Below are 25632 nucleotides of genomic sequence, written 5' to 3' on the forward strand. Positions count from 1 at the left end.
AAATCAATTCAAGAATTTAAGCACACATGGGCAAGGTGTCTCCACATTCATTTGTTGGATTATGATATTGTCACCTTGTACCCACAATCTTGTCTCATCATTCCAAGTTTCTATTTTTGTACAAATTCAATCTTCATTATGTACATAGAATTCCAGATCACTTATTCTTGTTAACAGAAAATCTGCTTTATTCTCCTTTCAAAGTATGGACATAAAATTTCCAAAAAAGTGAAAAACTTCCTTTGGGTATAAGGAAAGAAAGTGAAAGTAAAAAGTAAAAGAAAAAAGAGAATAAAGTGAAAAGAAGAAATTTCCCAAAAAAATGGAGTGAAGGAAAAAAATTCCATTGGAAGTTGTTAGACTTGATAAAAAGAGTGATTCAATAAAAATAAAAACATGAAATTTTAATGGTTGAAGTTGAACATGCACAAGGTCACATGTAAACACATGAAAACTGCAGTGCAAGGTTCTGTTGTTTTCATTTCAAGGAGAAAGAAAGAGATAAAAGAGAGCCTGTACATATAGATCGATATACCCCACCACCCATCTCTACCTAAACATTTGTAACCCACAGTACAAAAGTTAAACCCCATACTAGTCCCCATTCCCAAAACCAAACCTCCATTATCTCATGTCTAAAATATATATATATATATATCCCTTAAAAACATTTAAATTTCCAAGCTCACAAGAAGTACCAATTTTGATGAAATGATACTCAAACATCAAACTCTGAGCAAGTAAATGCTAAGTTCAGGACCCCCATTCCCATCAGGGTTCATCATGTAAAAGGCTTCAGAGTCCTTGGACCCCACAATTCTCTCAAACTTGGCTCTCATGTACATCAGCTCCCCCTCCGACCCATCTCCATTCCCGATCCCCGTTCCCGGCAGCACGCCGGCACCCATTGACACCGGCCCCACGGCCTTCAGCACCTTCCACTCCTCGGGTCCGCACTCGCGCCGCGTCGCGAACCCGCATTTCTTGCCATTGCAGTAAGTCCTCCAAAGGGGCTCATCCAGCAGCCTCCCGCCCTTTTTCTCTGTTTTTTTGTCACACTCCAGCGCAATCCGGACCAGCCCAGAGGCCATTTCTCGAACCAGAACGCTCGTGGGCATCGCAAGCTCGACCAAGAAGCTCGGATTCAATTTGGGATCTTCTTGAAATGCAAAATGGACATGTCCACGCCTGTACCCAAACAGAGTGCCCACCATTCTGGCCGATGAGGACAAATGTGACCGTTGGCCCTTACTAAAAATAGTAAGTGCTGATCTGAGCTTCGAAATAGCCACAACAGAGAGCTTCTTCTTGGGTGATTTCAAAACTGAAACGGTAGTAGTCGTAGTAGTAGTATTCAGTACTGTTGTTTGCTCCTCCTGAGAGGAGGAGCTGAAAGTTAGAATTTCTTCAATGTCGTCTTCATCATCTTCAATGGACTTCTTTTTCCAATGGAAGTATCTGCGAGAGAATGAGAAGGAAGAGTCATGAGGGGTCTTGGCCATGATTGTCTTCATCCTGGAAAAGCCAAAAAGAAAACACAAAGAAACCAACTTTTTTGAATATGGGTGATGAAGAGAACTGTGTAGAGAGAAAAAAGAGTTTGATGAAGAAAAAAAGATTGAGACTTGTTAGTGCTATGTGCTGTGGTTGTGTGAGCTGATTTATTGTTTGCTTATAGCCTGTTTGTTTGTCAGCACTGGGTGACTGTCAATGTGAGAATCCTGACAAAAGGGTGTTGAGCAGCCCCACCTACCTGTAACAGGAAAAAGGAGTTTAGAGAGAGAAAGTTAGAGAGAGAGAGAGGGGGGGGGGGGGGACAGAGTGCAGAGGAGTGTTTTGAATGGGGACAGAGAATAGTGGAATAAGAGGAGACAAGGATTTGTGTTATATCTTTTTCTGGGGTGTGGGGGCTGAGGAGAGAATAAGGAGAGAGTTGCATTGGAAACAGTTAAAGAGTAGGTGAGGACACACCAAAACTTACCCACCAGGGTCAGGATAGGACCGGACCAGACCACCCCTAACATACTTTAGTCCATTTCATACCACACTAAAACTTAACCCCACCACCAACCAGTGCACCAATGCACATATTTTCATGAGCCACTATTAGCCACCTACCTTAGTGTTGTCTAGTGTCACTGCCCTTCTGGTATCGTCTTGACATTAGTGAAATCACTAGCCTCATTGTCGCTCCCAATGTGCAACTACCCACATTGCTCTGTTACATCCACAAGTTAACTAGATTCTGGGCTCCCCTCACAGTCTTACTCTATTGTTCGAGTAGATATCAGATGCGCCTGAAACATAATATATTATTTTGTTATCAACAATTTTATAAGAAGGTAGGTTAATTTTTTTTTCAAATAATAATGAACTGATATTGAGTTGGTACACTTATAATATGGTATGCTCGGCACATTCAATATCTATTCGTGTTGTTCCCAATGTGCTGCTCTAGAATTTTTTTTTTTTTTTTTTTTTTCGCAATTTATTAACACACACACACACGGGATATGCAACCGGTTAAAAAATACATGTAACACAGAGATTCAAATGATGCACATAAATTTCAAGAAGTAAGAAAACTATTGCTATCTTTCTCAATGAATTTTAATTCGCGATGGAGAAGGAAAATGAATCGATTACTTTTATTCTCTTGCAGAAAAGGCCACGACTCCGAATCGTGCAAAATTTTACATAATATAAAGTTTTAGAAGATCAAGTAAATAGGTGTTTGTCCCAGATTCTCTACAGTATAACGTGTTATACTGTAATGAACGACCATGATTATTCATACAAGTGGTGAGCCCACACGTGTAAATGATACTAGCCGTCGTAGCCAACATTCCTGCTATTATAACACCGTACTCTAATAATAGAGAATCACAACACAATGAGTACACACCCACAATATTATCCTAACACGACTCAAATACTCATTCTTTCTTTTTAAAAAAAGAAAGATCTTTTCATCTCACTAATGTCCATCAATAATTTCCAAACATACTCATATCCACGAAAGTTTCAATTTCCGTGTATATATATATATATATATATATATGTTTGGTTTCATAACAATTACTGAATGAATAATAATGTTTGTTTAATATAACATCCCTATCTGACAAAGAATAAACTATAAACAATTGCACTTTCAATTTAAGGACTGCAAATATACCAGACGACCATTGAACAGTAATTGGAAATTCACCTTCCATCATTGGATTTTTATGAAAATCATTAAATACTGACCACCTAACCTCACTTCCATGGTTATTGTTCAAACTCAGTGGTGCTACAATGTCAAAAAGGTCATCTAATCACGATTATAAACATTGAGCCAATAAACTTCAACCTAGATAAAGAATGTGGCTTGATAGTGCTGATCCAATAGTCATTTTGGATCTATTGATTAGGTCTCTATTGAATTGTCAAGAATAGTAGTAGATGCCCGAGCAAGGACCTAATAAAGGTTTTGTCCTACCTACCAGCATGTGGGCCACATGTGCCTGAGGAGGGCTAAAAGGTCAAACCAGGTTGAATTTTGAGGATGCATGATAAGTACCATATCAACCCATGTGGAACTAGTTTAATGAAAAGAAAGTTAAGAAACATTTTATCATGGGACCTAATCAAAATCACAGATGAACTAATCATAATCTAAATCCAACTATGCTAAACTAAATAAGCTTTATTATGTCAGATCAATCATGGTCTACAACCATTAAAGCTGAAACTAAATAAAACATATGACTTTAGGCACTGAATAGTTTAACAATACAAGGATAGGTGGCAAGTTAATTGGAAATTCTTACATTAGGTCATGGAAGATAAGATTATGAAGCACATCAAATATTTAAACCCTGCACAAATTCTCAATATAAAAAAAATGTTACAAGTTAACCGTCCAACACTTATCAAGGGTTTGTGTGGTTAAGTTTTCTGAGTATTGAAAATAAAAAAATTGTATAAAAACTTATTTGATTGACAGTTTCTGAAAATTTTAAAAAAAAACTTGTTTTTAAATAATTGTCTTTTATAATTCACTTAATTCTGTTATTCGGATTTTTGAAAAGTTTTTTTTTTTTTTTTGTTTTTCAGTGATAGACCATCCAATCCATAAGTTTGTATCTAGTCTTTTTATCCCAATGTTGTTTGGAAGTGCTTCCAACGGACAATGCTTTTAAAATCCGTAGAATTTCTCCCATTCGTTTAGATTTTTGTGGTGTGAATATTCCATCATTTGCGGGATGGTGGAAGAGTTTGGCTTCTGGATCACTATTGAAAGAACTGCGTGTTCAACGGATGGGCTTAGCTTCTTTCTGTACTTGGACATTATGGAAAGAGCGTAATTCTTTTTGTTTTGAGCAGAGAAAAAAAGATCCTTGGCAAGTGACAGCGATTGCTTGTTCTTGCTTTTCAAAATTTATGGAGGCTCAAAATCGGAGAGGACGATTGCATACTGATTTTCAATTTTTGCAAACTCATAAGTTAAGGAAGCCTCCAAAGGATGGTTGGATCAAGAGTAATGTGGATGCCTGGTTTTGTAAAAGGTCACGAGCCGCGGGTGGTGGAGTTGTGTTCAGGGATTCAGCCGGGTCTATAAGTGATGTGGTTACTTTGAAATCATTTTTTGTTGTATCTGCAGCTTGTGTTGAGGCTCATTGTGTGCCTTGGGCTTTATGGTGGGCCAATTATCTAGGTTCCAATGAATTTGGGTAGAATGTGATGCAAATTTGGTGGTTGATGCAGTTTTGGGTGTTGTGACTTATCCGAAAGAACTCTCAGCTTTGATTTTTGATATCAAAGAAGCATTGAGTTGGTTTAAGGAGGCGAGCATCTCGCATATTTGTCAGGAAGGTAATTCTGTTGCTCATGCGGTTGCAAATATTTCGAGAAATCTTAGCCATCCTGATATGGTGTTAGAGCATGTGTCTTCATCTGTAATTGAGTTGGCTAAGGCTGGTTTGTTTTGTATTTCTATGTAATGCTTGCTTGTTTGCCAAAAAAAAAAAAAATTATCCCAATGTCCCTTTCAAGCATGACATACATGGGGTAGGTAATGCACAATTTTTTTTTTTTTTTGGACAATTTCTTTAGGTAGAAAAAACACAACAAAGAGTGAACCCATTTTTATTTTTTATACTAAGCTGATATGCTTGGATCAACAACCTATCCGTGATTGACCTACTAATCAGTTGGGGAAGCTACCAATTGATAGAGATAGTACTGAAGGTGGTTATTTCCTTGTCGTAAATCAATAAGAAGAAATATGGCTCTCATAACCTAAAGCCCCAACTTGCCCAGTCTTAACCTTGAGGTGACTACTAAAAATTTGGCTACAAGCAAGGTAAAAGCTTTAAAGTCGCTATAAAGACAAGGAAACTCAAATATGTAACGGGATGGGCATTACCCAGTGGCCCAAATATGTAACGGGATGGGCATTACCCAGTGGCCCAGTTGTTAGAGTGCCCAACTCCGCAAGCGGGTGTGCCCATATTCGAGTCCCCTCCTCCTAATTTGCCAGGAAAAAAAAAATGTAACTGGGATTAAAAGTACTCAAGCTATGTGTCACCAGAAATGCAAGGCCTCAATTCATTCATAGATTGAAACTCACGTATGTAACTGGGATTAAAACTACTGAAGCTGTGTGTCTCAAGAAATGTAAGGCCTTAATTCATTCATAGATTGAAACTCACTTGTGTAACTGGGATCAAAACCGGATTAGCTATGTGTGTCACCAGACATGCAGAGGTCTAATCCAGGGCTCAACTATTCATCAGTGTCCATCAACCACCTCTGCTCATGGGAGTGCACTTTGGTGATGAATTCTGGGAAGGAGTTCAACAGGTTCATGCTAGAATAATAATTTGGTGGCTCTGACCCAAAGTTGCTCATCGGCATTCTCTGGAATTGGTGCATTGGTTCCATGAAAATCAACACTCTTTTTCTCTTCAAACCAATCTATCCAAGCTGAACTTCTGCCACGGTTTGCCTGTTGCATGTCAGCAACTCAAAAGGTTCAAAAATAGCTCGAGGTTGAAACTGCCAAGACACATTCTATTTCAATTACTTTCCTCAATGCTGCTTAAAATTGTAAGTCTCGGTTTTGCAACTGGACAGTGCTAAGCAGCTCTGCATCATGTAGACTTACTGCATATACTCTCCCAAAAGCGCATATCACAGCTACATTTTTACCATCCAAATCTTGCAGATAACTAGAAAAACTCACATGCTACTTAAAAATAGATTTTAATAACAGAGATGACCGTGGTAACAATAATGTGGATTTCCACCATAAGCTTGAAGTTCTGATCTCATAAGAAACACCAAAAGTTTTCAAGCCTAGTGCCAAAATTACATATAAAACCATCAAAATTTTAGCACATCAATAGAAATAGTAAACATATATTCAAGCAATTACTATAATTGATAGATTAACCAGTCACAAAGTTGACAGGAAGCTTCATCCATACATGATTTTCAAATTGTCAAACCTAATAAGGTGGACATTCCTAGTTTCATAGGTCCTTTAATAATGTGTGGTATATAATCAAGTGACATAGAAAGCAGCAGGAAGCAAAGCAGAGCAGTTTCTTTTATCATCTATTCAGATGGGAAAGGAGCAAAACCACCTTGCAGCATTTTTTCTAACGGTTCAACGAGTGGTTTTGGGAGGTTGTCCCACTCGTACCAATCCCAGCCATCACACATATCAGGCTCAATATTTCGCGGCAATTGATGGGGATCTGCCAAGACTGCACGCAAGAATATGACGACAACATGTACTGGCTTGGCTTCTGCAGAGAAGACATTGTTGGTGACCGTTAAAAACTCAATTTTCTCAATGTCTAAACCGGTTTCTTCCTTCACTTCTCTCGCTGCACATTCCTCAAAGCTCTCCCCTGAAAACAAATAAGAAAGTTGGAATGATGAATATCTATAAACTGACACTGCACTACAATCTTGATAACAAGTGCAAATTAGCAATTAGATGCAAAATTAGGAGGCATGAGACACTTGAGAGTGAGTGAGTGTTGCACACATGAGATCATGTTAATTACAACCACTGATCAATCGCCAGTTCAATAAAAAATAGAATTAATGGAATTAGGCTCCAATGTTAACTCCTTATAATTTTGCCTTAATAGGTTGGACTAAGTCAATACAAGCAAGAATAAATTTCCTGGTGTATGCTACCAACATAGAGTTAAGTATTTTGAAATTAAACACAAAAAGTTAGTAATTTTCAGAAAGGAAAAAAATATATATATGTGGAACTCCTCATAAAGTAAATGAATCTTGAATGGAGTTAATTAGACATTAATCAGACGACATGAGTACAAGTCTAAGTCAGCACACAAACACAAACAGAGACACCAAGAGAGTTCTATACTTGACTAATAAATCTCTGTTGATCTTCACTGAAGGTCAATCCACTGCCATTTGAAGTGACGGTGGACAAGCACAGTGACATTACCACAGTGCCTCGGGGCTTATTACAGTTTTACTATTTTCAAACTCAAATTAAAAAAGAATGTGAAGATGTTGCTAAAACATAACTTCAAATCACACAATATACTAAAGGTTCAAAGTTGAATGAGGTAATGCTTGAAGATCCAAAAGGGACTAACAAAAATACAAGATGCAAGTATGAGAGAGCATGTTGTTGCTAATAATGATCTCTACACCTTTTATATCAATCAATGAATCACACAGGTCCACCGTTTACATATAATTATGCTTAACCACATTTTGTATCTTCCATGGAATCATTGGTTGAAACTTGACTATCATCTGCCAATAAGGCTTCGATGACATCTTAATTGTAAAATGAAATTCAAAATTGGAAGGGTCAATCACCCTACTGAATTTTAGAAATATAATTTGTAAAGCAATACGAGTGAACTAGTAAGGTGAGAGATTTAACAACTGGTTTAGTTGAAGTTATGACCTCCTGAATTCAAATAGGTAGTACCAGATTTTGTTGAGTTGAGTTGTAAAGTGTCAAGTAGCCTAGTAGCCTCCTGATTACAATTATGTAACTTAACTGTTTAGTTTTGTTATAAAAAACCGAAATTATAGACCGATTGAATTATGCAAATTTAACCAACTGACTAAATTAAGTTAAAGAAGTAAAATGCAGAAGAATTATTTAAAACTAGTCTGATAATTGATTCTGAAAATTCAGTCAGAGTTATTACATTTTTCATTTTTCAAAGGTTTTTAGAATTCAATCTTTTGTCCATAAAATCAATCACCCAATGAATCTTAGAGTGAACTCATCCCTTTTGAGGACTTGGTATTTGAGCATTATGTCGAACACATGGAGCGCTACAATTTGAAATTTCCAATAGCTTTGCAGACTTAGTAAACTCATCAGGTATGGTAAAAATTCTCTTTCTCTGTTTCTCAGTTTCATCATCCACATTACCCATTATGCACATTCAGCTCATTCAAAATTATGTTTCCATTTTCAATTTCATTTCCCAAAATTTCAAATTCACTTGGACCAAATGACTTTGTTCTAGAATTTTTTTTTTCTTCTAATTCTGACTTCTTTACTGGAAACACTATGATAAGTTTTTTTAGGTGTTCCTTTTTCAGTTTTTTTGAAAACAACAGAGTATTATCAAGATACAGTACCAAATATAAAGGCCCCAAAGATTCCAAGAATATAATAGAATGATCTGTGTAGATGCATATGGGTGTGTGTATATGTTTACGAATTATGAATGTATCTAAGTGTGTGTGTATAATATATTTATATACATATAGATTAGGGACTGACCAAACTCGAGATGACCGCCGGGAAGGGCAAAGGTATGGTGGCCTATGGACGAGCGCCGCCGTCCCAACAGCACCGTGTTGTCTTTAAATAGGAACACCTGCACCCCAACTTCCGGCACCGGCAACGGCGGCGACATGTTCTCCATTTCGGTGTAGACTTGACACACCACCGGCAGCTGTTCTTCTTTTCGGAAAAGGATCCCCTCTCTGTGCGGTCTTGTGCACCAAAATGATGCCCTTTTTTTACACTGCCATGGAACTCGACTTAGATTCTGTGTTAGGCTCCGCGCCGGTGTACCAAAATCGTACCATTTTGATACACCAAAGTTGATCCGGTGACTACTACCCAACATTTGGTTTTTGTTTTACGAAAATTTCAGGTCACTGATTGGGGTTTTTCAAATGACCCAACAAAACACAGACTTATATCTCATTTCAGGATACAATCTTCTTCCACTCCAAGGGCCAAAACAAACAAAATCAAGAACAGTGACTCCATAACTTTACCTAACATAATTTTTTTAATTTTTTTTTAATGAATACTAATACTTTATATGGCCGCACAAACAATTCATCATTGTAGCACATTTAAAACATGAAATTTTTATGATAAAACTAAAAAGGAAGATATCAAAGAAAATATGTCTACATAATGAGTAAAACATGTGCAAAATTAATGAGAATCAATTTTGCGAAAAGTCAAGTGAAAACAAGAATGAAAATGTCTTTCATTAGCAGCACATTTTCCTCCTGTGATCTTCCCTAATCTTACTTAAACTGCACATATCTTCAAAAAAAAAAAAAACTTAGTTTTCTCACTAAACTAACTCCAATAGACATCAACCACAGCTCAAAACAAAAGCCAAAAGAAATCTACAGAGCAAAATAGCCTAACCGGCAGTGCCCATAACAAAAGCATTCAACTTTAAGAACATATTTATATGCAAGATGACAGAAACAGAGCAACCACTAATAAGCCAAAAACTCCGGAATTTTAGACATGGACAATCACATTTTTGGATTTCTACAATCTGGGAACCCTCTCATCTTCCTTGAGGCAGCCTTGTATACAATCTGAGAATCTCTTTTGAGAATGTCGGGTTCACTGCACACTAACTTCCCCAATTCATGAGCAAACGATGCCTGCAAATCGAGGAAAATAAAGATAAAGTGCGGACAAACAGAAAAGCAAGAACATAGAAATGTTGCATTGCGTAATAAGCATAAAAATGGTAGAAGAACAAATATGAAAACAATAGCTAAAGATGTAACAACTAATATTCATAAGATTCTACACCAAGATTTCTTATTCAGTAATAATATTATGCATGCTTGCCCTGAAACTTCCCGCGCAAAAAAAATTCATATGACATATAAATTCTTGAAATCAAAGGGCAAAGAAAAAAATAAATTCATTGCAGAATTACTATGATTTTTGTTAATATTTTCATTGAATAGAGTTGTAAATCTTGTTATTTGGAAAACCATGTATGAAATTACCCCCTACTGACTTCATAAAATTACAATATTAGATTTAAATAAGAGAAATAGATAAAAAGAATAAGAAGATGGTAACCAAAGTTACATATAGGGAAAGAAAAAAGAATTTTATGAAGCAGGAAAAAAAATGAAGAAAAATGAGAGATCTTTAAAGGAAAAAAAAATTTAGAGTCTAAATGAAGAAAGGAAATTTAACTTCTCCTTTAAGGAAATTAAAGGAATCTAAAAAGTAAAAAGTAAAGAAGAAAATTTTAGAAATTAAAAAGTTTAGGGGGCATTATAAAGAATTTTTTTTTTTGTATATAAACAATCAAATTAATAATTAATACTTCAGTCACAATACTAATATTTTAATAAGATTTTTTTTAAAAAAAATATTAATGAATTAAAATTTTTTGAAAAATTTGAAATTGGGAAAAGAAAGATTGCATTAAGTAAAAAAAAAAAAAAAATTGTGGTTGAACGGGTCAGCCCGTGTGACTTGAACACATGGGCCCAACTTTTTTGAACATCGGGCCACCAACCCAACCCTTACTTCGGGTTAAGATCGTGCTAGAACCGAGCTGAGTTGGGCCTGACCAACTTAAAGCCCTAGCTATACTAGAATAAGGTCATCATTATTCCAAATATATATAATAAAAAACATATGTGAAAGAAGCAGAAAACAATAATAGTTGTGGTAGCCCCTCTATTTTCAATTTTTCAAACAGTTGTGCTATTTGATCAAGGTGTATGGGCTTGAAGCTGAAACAATGACAAGGTGAAAGAAGCAGAAAACAATAACAAGGTGTATGGGCATTATAAAAAGTTAACTCCTCTGGTAAGAAAGGGTAAACTTCAGGAAAAAAAAAGATTAAAAAGTGAAAATGCATAAAGACATGGTAAGGATTAAAGGAAAAAAATATGTAGAAGTGGAATACATAAACGTTGCATAATAAACATAATAAAAAAGGTAGAACAAGAAATAAATAACAATAGCCAAAGATGATACATCCACCTACCATTCCTGAAATTCTCCATGACCCAAGCTTTCTTACTCAGTAATATCATGCCTGCTTGCTCTGAAACTTCCTGCTCATTCTGTTCATGTTAACAACAACCATTACGTATATCTTGTCACAAAGATTAACCAAGAATCGGTAATAGGCATTCCTCCATGAACTGTTGAACAGTATTTCTAGTAATGAATTCGGCTGCCACGTGATGTATCCAATGAAGTACATAGCTACAAGTACTTGAAGACTACTCAATCTATAATATTCCATGATCACCATGATAGATGATGATAGACTATGAAAAATTACAATTTGTGGCAGACAAGGTATACAAGTGAGACAAGCCAAATTGAGTCTGCGACTTAATTATGATGTAAACGTTTAAATAGAACTACAAAAAGAGGTTCCATCATGCGGCTTGGATCATCAGTTCACGGCCTTGTATTCTTCAAACTTAACGAGATATATCTAAACTATTTAGAAATATCTCTCATTTTCTCTTCCTACTTTTTCCAACATGTGGTTGAGAAATTGCACCTTAAATAATTTAGTCTCGATCTAACCTTAGCACCTTAAATAATTTAGTCTTGATCTAATTTTAATCAACTGTTGAATTGTGACGTAACGAATCAATTTGTGACAAACAAGGTATACAAGTAAGGCAAGACAAATCGAGTCTGCAACTTAGGAAATAACCGTTTAAATAGAACTACAAAAAATATTGTATCATATGACTTGAATTATCAGTTTACGGCCTTACATTCTTCAAACTTAACGAGAAATATCTAAACTCTCTAAAAATATCTCTCATTTTTTCTCTCTACAATTTCCAACACGTTATTAAAAAATTGCACCTTAAATAATTTAGTCTTAATCTAACTCTCATCTATTGTTAAATTGTGACGTAACGAATTAATTTTGCTTAACAGTTTCCTGGATCCAGAAACAATATTACCTTCCTAACCCCTTTATCAAGCGTTACAGCCAATTGGTTGTACATGCCAGAGTCTCCCCAATGACTAAATTGTGTGGTGAAGGTTAGTTTTGGAAAATTTTGGCTAATCAATTTTTACTGACTAAAATATCATGCCAGAATCCCACTTAGAACATATTATGATCAAAGTACTCAAAGCCGACCAACGATTCTACTTGCTTTATTGTAGAGGAGTCAATACTATTAATTTTGACACTGTCTTAGATTCAGAGCGTTTGGGATAATTATGTTTTACGTAAATTAATTAAATTTATTTTACTGTACCTACTGTTACACTTGAGTTTTAAATCATGAAAAAATAAATAAAGAAGCAGATTCGAATTTACTTTCCCAAATAAATAAAGAATACCCTTTCAATTTTTTAATCTTAAATTATTTAGGATACAAATTTAGGTGAGAAAACTCGAGTTTTTTTTTTTCTTTTTTTTTTTTATTCTTTTTCGGAGTTCAGATGGTTAAGCAATATTGTGTGTGTATATATATAAGGAATTTACAAAGCCAGTTTGGCCCAAGCAGCCCAAAAGATTACAGTTCAATAATAATAAAAAAATAATAACCCTGTCATCCACCGCTCTTTTTCTCTCCATCAGCATCAAACAATCTCCATTTCTTCTCTGCACTCTTTCTCTTAAGGTGGAGAGATTGTTTAGATGGTTAATTAGGTCATAGTGCGTGAGAACAAGCATTCATAGACTGAAACAAACTTGTATTGCTGGGATCAAAACTGGGGCGCCCCATCCCCGTTTAGCATAGCTACCCCCATCCCCTTCTAAAACAGTTTATTAAACGGGGCGGGGAGGGCGGGTATGTAGAGGTCTAACCCAGGGTTCAACTATTTTTCAGAGTCCATGGACCACCTCTGCTCATGGGAGTGCAATTTGGTGATAACCTAGGGTTCAACCTTTTTTTTTTTTTTTTTTCAAAGCATAGTCAAGGGTAAACAATAATGTGGGTTTACTAAATGCCTACAATCTACTCCACCATATGCTTCAAGTTCTGATCTCATACGAAACACCACAAGTTTTCCAGCCTAGTGTCAAAATAACATATAAAACATTCAAAATTTGGCATGCATCAATGGAAATAGTAAACAAATATTCATCCAACAACTATCATTAATAGATTAACCAGTCACAAAAATAACAGGACGGCATACATGATTTTCAAACTGTCAACAATATATGGTATATAATCAAGTGACATAGAAAGCAGCCATAAGTAGAGCAGAGCAATTTCTATTACAATTTTCAGTCAGATGGGAAAGGATCAAAACCACCCTGCACCATTTTTCCTAACGCTCCAAAGAGTGGTTTTGGGAGGTTATCGCTGTTCCACTCGTACCAATCCCAGCCATCACATTTATCAGGCTCAATATTTTGGGGAAATTGATGGGGATCTGGCAAGACTGCGCGCATGAATATGATGACTATATGTACTGGTTTGGGTTCTTCAGAGAAGACATTGTTGGTGACGGTTAAAAACTCAATTTTCTCAATGTCTAAACCAGTTTCCTCCTTCACTTCTCTCGCTGCACATTCCTCAAAGCTCTCCCCTAAAAACAAATAAGAAAGATGGAATCATGAATACCTAAACAAACTGACACTGCACTACAATCTCGATAGCAAGTGCAAATTAGAAATTAGATGCATGATTAGGAGAGTGAGTGTTAATTGTGCATACATGTGATCACGTTAAATTATAACCACTGATCTAACGCCTGTTTAATAAAATAAAAAAAGGGCTTATCTTAGGGTTCCATACTCCATAATTTTTCCTTTATGGGTTGAGTCAATTGACTAGTCAATACATGCAATAATAAATTTCCTGGTGTATGCTACCAAAATAGAGTTAATTATTTTGAAAATAAACACCAACAGTTACTAATTTTCATAAAAGAAATATGTATATATAAAATTTACAAGGGACTACTACCATGAAGTAAATGAATCTTGAATGGAGCTAATTAGACATGAATCAGAGGGCATTAGTCCAAGCCAAAGACAGCGCGCACACACACACACACACACACACACAGAGTCGTATACTTGTGTAATCTCTGTTGATGGACATTACCACAGTGCCTTGGGGCTTATTTCAGTTTTACTATTTTCAATTCAAGTTACAAAGGAAGTTGGAGAGGTTGCTAACATAACTTTAAATCACAGAATCCTAGAAGGTTCAAAGTTCTATGAGCTAATTTCTGAAGATCCATAAGGGTCTAACAAAATACAAGATGTGAATATCAGAGAGCATAGTCTTCTCTGTTTACGTATAATTATACTTACCCTTCCATCCGTTGAACAACTACCTCATTTTCTATCCTCAATGGGACCATTTGTTGAAACTAGAAAATCTTTTTTTTTTCTTTTGTTTTTTTACCTGGCAAGGAGTGGGGAGGGAGGAGGACGAGGTGAGTCGAACCTGGGCTCCAACAGTCCCACACGACTCACGCGAGTGCCTCTACCAACCCAGCTCACCCCTTTGAAACTAGAAAATCATTTCTGCCAATATATCTTCACTAACATCTTTATTGTACAATATATAAGATTCAAAATTAGATGCCTCAGTCTCCCTACTATTAGCATTTTTCAAAGGTTTTACGAATTCAATCATTTTTCCATTAATCAGTTATCCAAATCGGAGTATTAGAGCGATCTGGAATGTTTTGAGGACTTGGTATTTGAGCATTATGTCAAACATGTGGAGCACAGGAATTTAAAATTTCCAATAGCTTTGCATACATTTTAAACTCATCGATCATATACGGCAAAAGTTCTCTTTCTCTATTTCTAAGATTCATTATGTTGGATTCATCATCCACATACATCCCATGATCATTTCCATCCCAGTTACCCATTTAGCAAATTCAGCTCATTCAATGTATATTAGTGTATTTGTCTGTGTATACATGTGTGTGTGTATATATATATATATAGATTAGGCACTGACCAAACTCGAGGTGGCCACCGGGAAGGCCAAAGGTGTTGTGGCCGATGGAGGTAGAGGAGCGCCGCCGTCCCAGCAACACCGTCCTGCCTTCCAATAGGAAAACCGCCACCCCAACTTTGGGCACAGGCGACGGCGAGTTGTTCTCCATTTCCGTGTAGATGAATCTGTCACACCACAGGCGTCATATTTATTATTCTCTCATAATAAGAGATTCGGAACACAACAAAACTGAACGGTCAAACGGCCTTTAGTTGAATTCTGTTCGCCAAGTCACCAAACTCGTTTTTCCCGCCAATGGCGTGGAGTTTATTACTCGGCTCTACGTAGAAAAGTTGGGCCCATGCTTAACACTGGGGTCCAAAATGGTGGCCCAGTGACTACTAACATGTTCGCTTAGATAAAAAAATTTAAAATTAAACAAAATAAAGAAAAGACTACTACCTCTACCTAACATGCTTGCATTTTTTTTTTTTTTTAATTTGTGATCACTGATTTGGGTTGTTCAGGTTTGAGAATAGTGAATTAATTATTTTGTTCCAAAAAAATATATATATTATTATTATTTTGTTATTATTTTCTTTTTCAAATTTCTTTTTAATATTATAAATGACAGGTGTCATGTTAATATTTAAGGACTCACCACCAGACACGCAAAGCCTAGACAACAAATCATTCATAGACTGAAACTGATCATTTATGTAACTGGGAGGAAAACCAGTTTAGCTATGATATGTGGGTTCATAGACATGCCCTGGCCCAATCCAGGGAATAGTTGTGTCCATGGACCACTTCAAACCAGGTGGAATTGGTGCATTTGCTCCTTGAAAATCAACACTCAGTTTTTCTCTTCAAACCAACCTATATATCCAGCTGAACTTCTGCCTAGGTGCCACTATGAAGCAACTCAAAACAGTTAAAAAACAGCTTGATCGAGGTTGAAACTGCCCCCGAAACATTCTACTTCAATAGCTTCCCTCAATGCTGCTTAAAATTGAAGTCCCGGTTATGCAACCGGTTAATGCTGGGTAGCTCTGCATCACTTAATGAATCATATAGAGGCATGTACTTCCCAAGAGTGACCACATATACTTCCCAAGAGTGAACATATAAAACCATCACAATTTAGCACGCATCAACAGAATTAGTAAACATAGATTCATACAATTATTATGATAGATTAACCAGTCACAAATATGACAGGAGAGTTCATCCATACATAATTTTCAAACTGTCAAACCACATAAGATGGACATTCCTAGTTTCATAGGTATTGCAATAATATATGTAATTATATAATCAAGTGACTTAGAAAGCAGCCGGAAGTAGCAGAGCAATTTCTTTTATCATTTCCAATCAGACGGGAAAGGATTAAAACCACCCTGCTCCAGTTTTTCTAACGCTCCAAAGAGTGGTTTTGGGAGGTTGTTCCACTCATACCAATCCCACCCATCACATTTATCAGGCTCAATATTTTGGGGCAATTGATGGGGATCTGCCAAGACTGCACGCATGAATATGACGACCATGTGTACTGGTTTGGGTTCTTCAGAGAAGACATTGTTGGTGACGGTTAAAAACTCAATTTTCTCAATGTCTAAACCAGTTTCCTCCTTCACTTCTCTCGCTGCACATTCCTCGAAGCTCTCCCCTATAAACAGCCAAATACCGAAAGTTGGAATGATGAATATCTATAAACTGACACTGTACTATAATCTCGATAACAAGTGCGAATTAGGAATTAGATGCAAAACTAGGAGGCATGAGATACGTGAGAGTGAGTGTTAGTTGCACACATGTGATCACGTTAATTATAACCACTGATGGATATAAAAAAATTGACTTAATGGAATTAGGCTTATCTTAGGGTCTAATGTTAGCTCCTTATAATTTTGCCCTTATGGGTTGACGGAGTCGATACATGCAAGAATATATTTCCTGGTGTACGCTACCAACATAGAGTTAATTATTTTGAAATTAAACACCAAACTACACAAAATTTCAGAAAAAAATATATAATTTACAAGGGGTTTGAGCCCCGTAGTGGTACATTACCCCAGCTGGTATAACCTCTCCTCCCTCAAAGAGGAGGTAAGGGGTTTGAGCCCCATAGTGGGCATTGTGGGCGTGTGTGAGTATTTACCTAACCAAAAAAGAAAAAACAGAAGTAAATGAATTTTGACTAGAGTGAATTAGACATGAATCAGAGGGCGTGAGTCCAGAAGCCTAAGTCAGTAAATAAAAACAGACACAGAGAATTCTATACTTGCCTAATCTCTGTTGATCTTCATTGAAGATCTATCCACTGCCATTTGAAGTGATGATAGACTCAGCACAGTGACATTAGCACAGTGCCTTAAACTACAAAAGAAGGTGAAGAGGTTGCTAAACAGAACTTCGAATCACGAAATCCTAAACGGTTCAAAGTTAAATGAGCTAATGCTTGAAGATGCATAAGGGCGACAGCGTGGAAGCTATGAACGGTCACAAAGGAATCCTGAAACTTGAATCCACAAAGTTGAGAGAAATCAATTCTAATATTTTATTAATCAATAATGAATGAATCGTTCCCAACTGCACTTGCTGGAAAATGTATTATGGTAGATAAATCCTATCAACAGAAAGAATCCTAAAACAAACCCAAAACTGAATTATCTTTAAAAATTACTTTAAAAATAGGAAATAAAACCTAATCACTAAACTAAGATTAATACAAAAAAAAAAATAGAGTTCGTTTAGACCTTCATTAAAAAACCGAAATATTCAACAATCTCCTTAAGGGACTAAAAACACGTGATTATTGGAATTTGGCCAAAAAACAACATGGGACACTAGCTAAAGTTAGCGGGTTTCGATTATTGGATCGTTTCCAATCGGGAATGAGTATTCTCAAGTCGAAACGATTTGACGGAACTCAATCCGAAAAAAGTCCATAAAACTGTCCTAAATCAAAGGGGAAAACTAAAATACAAGATGCGAGAATGAGAGAGCATGTTGCTACTCTACACAGACTTTAATATCAATCAATGAACCACACAGGTTACCCGCTTATGTATAATTATTCTTAACCTTCCATATGATGATCAGCTACCAAATTTTCTACCTTCAACGGAATCTTGAAAATTGAAAATCATCTACCAACATATCTTGGCTGACATCTTTATTGTCAAATAAGATCCAAAATTAGAAGCCTCAATCTCCCTAATAATTTCGCAAATGTAATTTGTAAAACAATACAAGTGAGATAGTAATGAATGATTTACTAGAAGTTACGAGGTAGAGTATAATGATGAAATGGGGTTAGTGTAACCGAATCCAAATAGTTAGTACAAGACTTACTTGAGTTGAGTTGTAACCTGTAAAGTAAGGATTAATACAACTTCTCAATGTGTCAAGTAGCCTCCTAATTACAATTATATATAATTTAGATGTTGAGTATTGCCGTAAAAATCCAAATTATAGGCTGATGGAATTCTGCAAATTTAACAGATTGGCAAAACTAAGTTACAAAAGTAAAATGCAGAAAATATTATTTAAAATGAATCTGATACTTCACTCCCTATATACAGTCAGAGTTATTAGCAATTTAAAAGGTTTTAAGAATTCAATCAGATTTTTCCATTAAACCACCGAACTCATCTCTTTTGAGGACTTCGTATTTGAGCATTATGTCGAACACATGGAGTGCTACAATTTAAATTTTTCAATAGCCTTGCAGACTTGTTAAACTCATCATATATGGTAAAAGTTCTCTTTCTCTGTTTCTCCGATTCATCATCCACATTACCCATGAAGCAAATTCAGCTCATTCAAAATTATGTTTCATTTTTCAATTTTATTTCCAAAAAATTCAAAATTCAAAATCACTTGGATCAAATGACTTTGCTCTTGAACAAAAAAAAAAAAAAAAACTAATTTTGACTTGTTTCCAGGAAACACTATGCTAATAATTATTTAATTTAGTGGGTTTTTTTTTTTTCTCCCAATTTTTCTTCTTTTTTGAGAGCAACAGAGTATTATCGACATACAGTATCATATATATGCCCGCACTTAGATAGTAAGATTCAGAATATAATAGAATGCTCTGTGTGGATGTATATTTGTGTTTGCGTGTGTGTATGCATACGGTGTGTGCTTAGCAATATATATGTGTGTATTTGAGTGTGTATATATAGATATATAGATTAGGGACTGACCAAACTCGAGATGGCCGCCGGGAAGGAAAAATTTGTTGTGGCCTACGGAGGATCTCCGCCGTCCAAGCAACATCTTCTTGTCTTTCAATAGGAACACCGCCACCCCAACTTTCGGCACGGGCGACGGCAAGCTGTTCTCCATTTCGGTGTAGATCTGACACACCACCCGCACCGGGTCTTCTTTTTATGCTCTCGTAGTCACACCACAAACTGTACTGGTAAAATTATAGTCAAACCACCACTGCCTTTAGTGTAAGAATTCTTTTCGCCAAGTCCACCAAACTCTTTCCCGCCATTGACGTGGACTTTGTTACTTGGGCTGCACGCAGAAGAAGTTGGGGCCCATGTTCAATGCCCAGGTCCAAAATGGTGGCCCAGTACCTAACATGTTTGCTGCCATAAAAAAAATAATTAAAAAAAAAGAGTAATTATACATGCACCGATTTATTACACCGAATGTTTGTGATCAGTTATTTATGCATAGTACATGTAAGTAGAGGGTTTCACTTCTTTATTTATGCTATTTGTTGTAATGAATTGTCAAACCTATTTATTTTATTCGGTCTATTTATGCATAATCCACTTACATGTACTATGCATAAATAACCAATCAGAAATATTGAAACAATTCGGTGCAACAAATTGATACAAGTATCATTATTCTTAAAAAAATTCATGAGGAGAAATTTCCTTCATGCATCTCTTTTAGTCTTTACAGGTGTTGTGTCAAGATCTAAGTCAGATAAAGCGGGAGCGAGAGCGAATTCGAGAGCGGGAGCGTAAGAATGACAAAATTAAATCATAAGCCGTGAGAATTTGAAAGAAAGTGCGTGCATTCGGAGAGTGGAAGTAATACATGTTAAAAATGATTATATAACTTAGGTTAAGATATACAATAATTGAAGTATTTATATTGAAATAAGTTAAAGGACTAGGAATGGGTTTGACTTGGGGCTCGTTTGGCATAACTTTTGCTTCTGTTTTTACGCAGAAGAAAAAGAGAAGCAGAATGTATCATTTTTACTTAGTTTATTTGTTAGTGTTTGGAAATTGTATTTTAGAATACCTTTTAATGGCAGAAGAGTTTTTCAATCTGTTTGGCAAAACATTGACGGAAACTCTTTTACTACTGAAATAATTATTTTGCCCTTAGATAGAGTATTTTTTAAAATTATCTTTTAAATCATAAACTACTCAATATAATCAAATTTATCCACAACATGCCATATACAACATAATAATTAATAATACTAATAATAACAATAAGAATAACAATTAAGAGATTGCAAAAAAACTATTTAAAGATTTAGAAAATTTTGTACTTGAACATTTCATAGATTGAAACTGATCTTTTATGTAACTGGGACCAAAACCAGTTTAGCTATGATATGTGGGTTCATAGACATGCACTGGTCCAATCCAGGGAATAGCTGTGTCCATGGACCACCTCTCTTCAAACCAGGTGGAATTGGTGCAGTTGTTCCATGAAAATCAACACTCTGTTTTTCTCTTCAAACCAACCTATATGTCCATGCTTAACTTCTGCCACGGTGCCACCATGGAGCAACTCAAAACAGTTCAAAAACAGCTTGTCCGAGGTTGAAACTGCCCCCGAAACATTCTACTTCAATAACTTCCCTCAATGCTGCTTAAAATTGTAAGTCCCCGGTTGTGCAACCGGTCAGTGCTGGGTAGCTCTGCATCACTTGATGCATCATATAGAGGCAGGCTTTGTTTTTGTTGACCGCGTATACTTCCCAAAAGTGAACATCACACCTACATTTTTACCAACATTGTGCAGATGACCAGAAAAACTCAAATGCTCCTTAAATACAGATTTTCACAACAGCGATAACAATGGTAATTCTGATTCGTACATACCAATGCTTCAAGAAGATATTTAATTACTGACCTTGTAATATGGGAGGAGAAAAACAGGTCCAAGATATTTGCAGCACAAGAAGATCATTATCATCGACCATACACCTTCTGTCTTATTATTATTACAATTATTATTTTGCTATATAGTATAATTTTTTTCATTTCTCAGGACAGTTAAGCGAAAACAATAATGCGGATTTAAGAAATCCCTACAATCTACTCCATAAGGTTGAAATTCTGATCTCATACAAAACACCAATAGTTTTCCAGCCTAGTGTCAAAATAACATATAAATCCATCACAATTTAGCACGCATCAATGGAAATAGTAAACAAATATTCATGCAACGACTATCATTAATAGATTAACCAGTCACATATATGACAGGAGAGTTCATCCATACATAATTTTCGAACTGTCAAACCACAAAAGATGGACATTCCTAGTTTCATAGGTCTTGCAATAACATTCCTAGAAAGCAGCCGGAAGTAGCAGAGCAATTTCTTTTATCATTTCCAATCAGACGGGAAAGGATCAAAACCACCCTGCTCCATTTTTTCTAACGCTCCAAAGAGTGGTTTTGGGAGGTTGTTCCACTCATACCAATCCCACCCATCACATTTATCAGGCTCGATATTTTGGGGCAATTGATGGGGATCTGCCAAGACTGCACGCATGAATATGACGACCATGTGTACTGGTTTGGGTTCTTCAGAGAAGACATTGTTGGTGACGGTTAAAAACTCAATTTTCTCAATGTCTAAACCGGTTTCCTCCTTCACTTCTCTCGCTGCACATTCCTCAAAGCTCTCCCCTAAAAAAAGCCAAATACCGAAAGTTGGCATGATGAATATCTATAAACCCGACACTGCACTATAATCTCGATAACAAGTGTGAATTAGGAATTAGATGCAAAACTAGGAGGCATGGGATACGTGAGAGTGAGTGTTAGTTGCACACGTGATCACGTTAATTATAACCACTGATGGATATAAAAGGTTTGACTTAATGGAATTAGGCTTATCTTAGGGTCTAATGTTAGCTCCTTAAAATTTTGCCCTTATGGGTTGACTGAGTCGATACATGCAAGAATAAATTTCCTGGTGTACGCTACCAACATAGAGTTAATTATTTTGAAATTAAACACCAAACTTTACAAAATTTCAGAAAAAAATATATAATTTACAAGGGGTTTGAGCCCCGTAGTGGTACATTAGCCCAGCTGGTATAACCTCTCCTCCCTCAAAGAGGAGGTAAGGGGTTTGAGCCCCATAGTGGGCATTGTGGGCGTGTGTGAGTATTTACCTAACCAAAAAAGAAAAAACAGAAGTAAATGAATTTTGACTAGAGTTAATTAGACACGAATCAGAGGGCGTCAGTCCAGAAGCCTAAGTCAGTAAATAAAAACAGTTACACAGAGAATTCTATACTTGTCTAATCTCTGTTGATCTTCATTGAAGGTCTATCCACTGCCATTTGAAGTGATGATAGACTCAGCACAGTGACATTAGCACAGTGCCTTAGGGCTTCTGTTACTTTTACTATTTTTAATTTAAACTACAAAAGAAGGTGAAGAGGTTGCTAAACAGAACTTCGGATCACGAAATCCTAAACGGTTCAAAGTTAAATGAGCTAATGCTTGAAGATGCATAAGGAAGACGGTGTGGAAGCTATGAACGGTCACAAAGGAATCCTGAAACAACTTTGAATCCACAAAGTTGAGAGAAATCAATTCTAATATTTTCTTAATCAATAATGAATGAATCGTTCCCAACTGCACTTGCTGGAAAATGTATTATGGTAGATAAATCCTATCAACAGAAAGAATCCTAAAACAAGCCCAAAACTGAACTATCTTTAAAAATTACTTTAAAAATAGGAGATAAAACCTAATCACTAAACTAAGATAAATACAAAAAAAAATTGAGTTTGTTTAGACCTTCATTAAAAAACCGAAATATTCAACAATCTCCTTGAGGGACTAAAAACACGTGATTATTGGAATTTGGCCAAAAAACGACATGGGCCACTAGCTAAAGCTAGCGGGTTTTGATTATTGGATCGTTTCCGATCGGGAATGAGTATTCTCAAGTCGAAACGATTTGATAGAACTCAATCCGAAAAAAGTCCATAAAACTGCCCTAAATCAAAGGGGAAAACTAAAATACAAGATGCAAGAATGAGAGAGCATGTTGCTACTCTACACAGACTTTTATATCAATCAATGAACCACACAGGTTACCCCGCTTATGTATAATTATTCTTAACCTTCCATATGATGATCAACTACCAAATTTTCTATCTTCAACGGAATCATTGGTTGAAACTTGAAAATCATCTACCAACATATCTTGGCTGACATCTTTATTGTCATATAAGATCCAAAATTAGAAGCCTCAATCTCCCTAATAATTTCGCAAAATGTAATTTGTAAAGCAATACAAGTGAGATAGTAATGAATGATTTAATAGAAGTTACGAGGTAGAGTATAATGATGAAATGGGGTTAGTGTAACCGAATCCAAATAGTTAGTACAAGACTTAGTTGAGTTGAGTTGTAACCTGTAGAGTAAGGATTAATACAACTTCTCAATGTGTCAAGTAGCCTCCTAATTACAATTATATATAATTTAGATGTTGAGTATTGCCGTAAAAATCCAAATTATAGGCTGATGGCAAATTTAACAGATTGGCAAAACTAAGTTACAAAAGTAAAATGCCGAAAAATTTATTTAAAATTAATCTGATAAGTTACTCCCAATATTCAGTCAGAGTTATTAGCAATTTAAAAGGTTTTAAGAATTCAATCAGATTTTTCCATTAAACCACCGAACTCATCTCTTTTGAGGACTTCGTATTTGAGCATTATGTCGAACACATGGAGCGCTACAATTTAAATTTTCCAATAGCCTTGCAAACTTGTTAAACTCATCATATATGGTAAAAGTTCTCTTTCTCTGTTTCTCCGATTCATCATCATCCACATTACCCATGAAGCAAATTCAGCTCATTCAAAATTATGTTTCAATTTTCAATTTTATTACCAAAAAATTCAAAATGGAAAATCACTTGGACCAAATGACTTTGCTCTTGAAAATAAGAAGGAAAAAAAGAAAAGAAAAAAGCAGCCAATTTTGACTTGTTTCCAGGAAACACTATGCTAATAATTATTTAATTTAGTGGTTTTTTTTTTTTTTTCCTCCCAATTTTTCTTCTTTTTTGAGAACAACATACTATTATCGACATACAGTGCCATATATGCAGGCACTTAGTAATATTCAGAATATAATAGAATGCTCTGTGTGGATGTATATTTGTGTTTGCGTGTGTGTATGCATACGGTGTGTGCTTAGCAGTATATATGTATGTATTTGAGTGTGCATATATAGATATATAGATTAGGGACTGACCAAACTCGAGATGGCCGCCGGGAAGGGCAAATTTGTTGTGGCCAACGGAGGATCTCCGCCGTCCAAGCAACACCTTCTTGTCTTTCAATAGGAACACCGCCACCCCAACTTTCGGCACCGGCGACGGCGGACTGTTCTCCATTTCGGTGTAGGTCTGACCCACCACCCGCACAGGTTCTTCTTTTTATGCTCTCATAGTCAATTAGTCACAACACAAACTGTACTGGTTAAATTATAGTCAAACCACCACTGCCTTTAGTGGAAGAATTCTTTTCGCCAAGTCCACCAAACTCTTTTCCCGCCATTGACGTGGACTTTGTTACTTGGGCTACACGTAGAAAAGTTGGGGCCCGTGTTCAATGCCCAGGTCCAAAATGGCGGCCCACTACCTAACATGTTTGCTTTCATAAATAGATAATTTAAAAAATTCAAGGGGAGAAATTTCCTACTTACTTCTTTTTAGTCGTCAAGATCTAAGTCACATAAAGCGGGGTGAAAGTAAGAGAGCGCCATAATTAAGCCGGCATAAGCACGCTGAAAGCGTGAAAATGATACATGTGGAGAAGAATTACGTAATTTAGGTCAAGATTTACAATAATTGAATTATTTATATTGAAATAAGTAAGGACTTGGAATGAGTTTGACTTATGTAATAAAATGAATTAATTGTTTTGTTATTATTTTCTTTTTTTTTTTACTTTTATAATATTATAAAAGACATGTCACATTAATACTATGTCAAATTAATTATTTAATACATTTTTTCTCGTGAAAGAGTCCTCTTAGGAGCGTTACTTTTAAATTTATCATGACCGCTTGCAAAGTTAGCTTGCCCTTAGTCCTTAAGGGGCACGTTCACGGAAACTTGATCTCACTTTGGAAGATTGAGGACATATCACTAGCAATAACTTTCCTCAATGC

General features: G+C 36.0%; 5 protein-coding genes across 5 annotated transcripts; all 5 read right to left on the reverse strand.

Moving 5' to 3' along the window:
• Window positions 1-209: 209 nt before the first annotated feature.
• LOC132286510 (protein MIZU-KUSSEI 1) lies at window positions 210-1795 on the reverse strand. Its single transcript, XM_059788863.1, has one exon. It carries the CDS (start codon window positions 1512-1514, stop codon window positions 726-728), a length of 789 nt encoding a protein of 262 aa, XP_059644846.1. The 5' UTR covers window positions 1515-1795; the 3' UTR covers window positions 210-725.
• Window positions 1796-6392: 4597 nt separating this feature from the next.
• LOC132294694 (nudix hydrolase 1-like) lies at window positions 6393-9895 on the reverse strand. The gene is made up of 2 exons (XM_059792645.1): window positions 8792-9895; window positions 6393-6905 (listed from the first exon to the last, which is right to left on the reverse strand). Exons 1-2 carry the CDS (start codon window positions 9141-9143, stop codon window positions 6607-6609), a joined length of 651 nt encoding a protein of 216 aa, XP_059648628.1. The 5' UTR covers window positions 9144-9895; the 3' UTR covers window positions 6393-6606.
• A 3456-nt stretch (window positions 9896-13351) lies between these two features.
• On the reverse strand, window positions 13352-15665 carry LOC132294696 (nudix hydrolase 1-like). Its single transcript, XM_059792646.1, has 2 exons — window positions 15229-15665; window positions 13352-13831 (listed from the first exon to the last, which is right to left on the reverse strand). Exons 1-2 carry the CDS (start codon window positions 15374-15376, stop codon window positions 13527-13529), a joined length of 453 nt encoding a protein of 150 aa, XP_059648629.1. The 5' UTR covers window positions 15377-15665; the 3' UTR covers window positions 13352-13526.
• A 701-nt stretch (window positions 15666-16366) lies between these two features.
• LOC132294697 (nudix hydrolase 1-like) lies at window positions 16367-19661 on the reverse strand. The gene is made up of 2 exons (XM_059792647.1): window positions 19422-19661; window positions 16367-16876 (listed from the first exon to the last, which is right to left on the reverse strand). The coding sequence occupies exons 1-2, from the start codon at window positions 19561-19563 to the stop codon at window positions 16572-16574; spliced, it is 447 nt and encodes a 148-aa protein (XP_059648630.1). The 5' UTR covers window positions 19564-19661; the 3' UTR covers window positions 16367-16571.
• A 1960-nt stretch (window positions 19662-21621) lies between these two features.
• Window positions 21622-24951, reverse strand: LOC132294698 (nudix hydrolase 1-like). Its single transcript, XM_059792648.1, has 2 exons — window positions 24712-24951; window positions 21622-22116 (listed from the first exon to the last, which is right to left on the reverse strand). The coding sequence occupies exons 1-2, from the start codon at window positions 24851-24853 to the stop codon at window positions 21812-21814; spliced, it is 447 nt and encodes a 148-aa protein (XP_059648631.1). The 5' UTR covers window positions 24854-24951; the 3' UTR covers window positions 21622-21811.
• Between the last annotated feature and the right edge of the window lie 681 nt (window positions 24952-25632).

This window comes from Cornus florida, unplaced genomic scaffold (genome assembly GCF_030987335.1).
Source record: "Cornus florida cultivar Cherokee Brave unplaced genomic scaffold, ASM3098733v1 CherokeeBrave_3.0.0_Hap2_Chr02, whole genome shotgun sequence".
NCBI classification, from domain to species: Eukaryota; Viridiplantae; Streptophyta; class Magnoliopsida; order Cornales; family Cornaceae; genus Cornus; species Cornus florida.